General features: G+C 40.9%; 1 protein-coding gene across 1 annotated transcript; it reads right to left on the bottom strand.

The window, feature by feature from the left end:
- Positions 1 to 601: 601 nt before the first annotated feature.
- Positions 602 to 2,136, bottom strand: LOC125207505 (1-aminocyclopropane-1-carboxylate oxidase homolog 1-like). The gene is made up of 3 exons (XM_048106916.1): positions 1,584 to 2,136; positions 1,090 to 1,411; positions 602 to 1,019 (listed from the first exon to the last, which is right to left on the bottom strand). The coding sequence occupies exons 1-3, from the start codon at positions 2,099 to 2,101 to the stop codon at positions 765 to 767; spliced, it is 1,095 nt and encodes a 364-aa protein (XP_047962873.1). The 5' UTR covers positions 2,102 to 2,136; the 3' UTR covers positions 602 to 764.
- Between the last annotated feature and the right edge of the window lie 464 nt (positions 2,137 to 2,600).

Raw genomic sequence — 2,600 nt, 5'->3', positions numbered from 1 at the left:
AGTGAAGTAATTCGAAAAAACTTTTACTCCCTCCGTCCAAAAAAATAGATCATTTTACCATTTTCGGACGTCCACAAAAAATAGATCACTTTCTAAAAGTGAAAAGTTTATCTCTCATACTTTTTTCACTTTTTCTTCCATCTCTTATACTTTACTCACTTTTTCTCTCTATCTCTTTTACTTTACCTACTTTTTCTCCTCATCTCTCTTACTTTACCAATTCTACATTAAAACCCGTGCCGAACAACAATAGATCTATTTATTTGTGGACGGAGGGAGTACTAGGTGACAATTCTTTCACTTGCCCCTATTTCTGCCGTAATCTAGACTTCTTGCCGCATTGATTTAAAAAAACTTAATTTTAATACCTTAATCAATATATAAATATCATCATTTTTAAAATTTAAACTTAATACATTAAAAATCACGATGAATGTACCTAGTACCTACGCTCAACAAGAACAAATAAAGTTTAATGTAGGAATATTAGTCAAATAATGCTATTTTAATATTAGTGTTAATATTAACGTGGTAGAAGAAAAATGGATTACAACCGATAACAAAGGCTTATTTTCAGAGGCGTATTGATAAAGCCATCAAGTAGACATTTCCAATAAAATGATGCATTAATTTTCCTAGGGCAAACACAGCATGTGCATAATGCATGTTCATGGAGCTCAATCCGATGAAACATCACAGATTCACAAGTGGAAATAAAATTAAAACAGATTATGACATACAGCTTATTATATTACTTCTATTTATTAATTAATCCTGTAATATTCCAAGGCTGATTCCACGCGAGCGGCTTTTGTTTTGTAGTATTGGAAGTACTCTTCGAACATGAAGTCTCTATAAACCGCAGGCTTGTCTTTGCTGACCAGCTCTTTGATCGGACCAAACGGCTTCCCCAATATTCGGATGTTCGGTGTGCAGAAGGTGGCCACGGAGATCCTCGGCCCTGCCAACTGCGACACCACTCTATGCTCCACGCTTATGAACTCGCCATTGCTAAAAAGCTGCAAATGATAATTATAATTACGTAATCAAACAATAATAATTGTTGTCAGTGAGGCTGATATAATTAACCTGCATGAGATCACCGAAGTTGGCGATGAGGGCCCCAGGAACGGGCGGTACATTGACCCATTGATTGTCGTGGAGCATCTGGAGGCCGCCGAGGCTATCCTGGATGAGCAAGGTGAGACAAAAGATGTCGGAATGCTTTGGGGCTCCTAAGGTCTTGTGAGGCTCAGGACAAGCCGGATAATACAAGCATGAAATGGCATGGTTTTTCATGCACTCCATTTTCGATAAGTGATCACTCGGAAGCCCTAAGGCTTCCGAGAACAACTCTGCCATCAGCTCCCTCACTTGAATCATGTACTTTACATACTCCTCCGTTTCCTTCCTGCAAATCAAAACAAATTAACACAGATGAAAACTCATTCTGAGAGACAAGTCTTTTACAAACCAGAACATGAAACTCATCCCAAAAGACTAGTCTGTCTATTCAGTTTATAAATCCTACACCAGTTGCTTTTACAATCGATGTGGGACATTGAGTCTGTAACAGTGTATACCTGCAGGCTGAAGGAATTTCATGAGGGTCAAGATGATCGTTAGTGTAATGCAAATTCAAAACATCTCTCCAACACGCGGGATCGCCTTCCTCCACGGGGAGGTTGCTATTCCACTTCACTGGCTTGCTCCTCTCGTATGTGTAGAGAGACTCCTTGTCCTCGTCGGGGAGCTCGTGGAATCTCTTTATAGATTCCAACATGGCGTTCATTGTTTCCAACGGAACGCCATGGTTGATGATGCTGAAGAAACCCCATTCTCTCGCAGCCTTACCGATCGCCTCCACCACCTCCCTCCGCCTTGTTCCTCCACTCTCCGCCCCAGTCAGGTCTATCACCGGCAGCTCCACCGCTGCGCCCTTGGCTGTCAGGTAACGGTCTATGACCTCCTGTGGATGCACGAAGAGACGGGGTATCTCCGTCACTCCCACATCCACCAGACCCTTCACTCCTGTTTTTCTTTCGTCGAATTCCTTAACTTCTTTCTCCCAATCGAAGTCTACCTTGCTAACACCAGCCATTTTCTAAATCGAATGCTGAAAGTTAAGATATTTCAATTATTATCTGCAAATATGTACGGTTTACTAGCCAACAATATATACTACTAGTAACCATTATCTCATGACACAATATTTTACGTGTATGAAAATACTAAAATGACTAGTTGCAAATATGGATCCAAAATTTCAGATCATGTAAAGGTTTTTTTTTTTTTTTTTGACAACGAAGGAATAGAATAGGTGTACTTATTTGTTATTTTATTTATTTAATAAATACTATACCTCCTTCCGTCCTCCATTAAATGTCCACTTTTACCATTTTAATCTATCATTCATTAAGAGCACTCCCAATGGCCGGCGGCGTTAAATCCGGCGTTTTATCGCCGGATTTCGCCGAGAAATCGCCGCCAATGGGGTGAATTCGGCGTTTTTCCGGCGTTAATTCTACCGAATTAATGCAGGCCCCCGAAAAAACGCCGAGTGAACGCCGTGTAGGCGCCGGCTGTAGGCGCATTCGGCG

Source organism: Salvia hispanica, chromosome 1 (genome assembly GCF_023119035.1).
Source record: "Salvia hispanica cultivar TCC Black 2014 chromosome 1, UniMelb_Shisp_WGS_1.0, whole genome shotgun sequence".
Classification (NCBI taxonomy): Eukaryota; Viridiplantae; Streptophyta; class Magnoliopsida; order Lamiales; family Lamiaceae; genus Salvia; species Salvia hispanica.
Note: the sequence above shows the minus strand (reverse complement) of the source record. Positions and strands in the feature narration are given on the sequence as shown.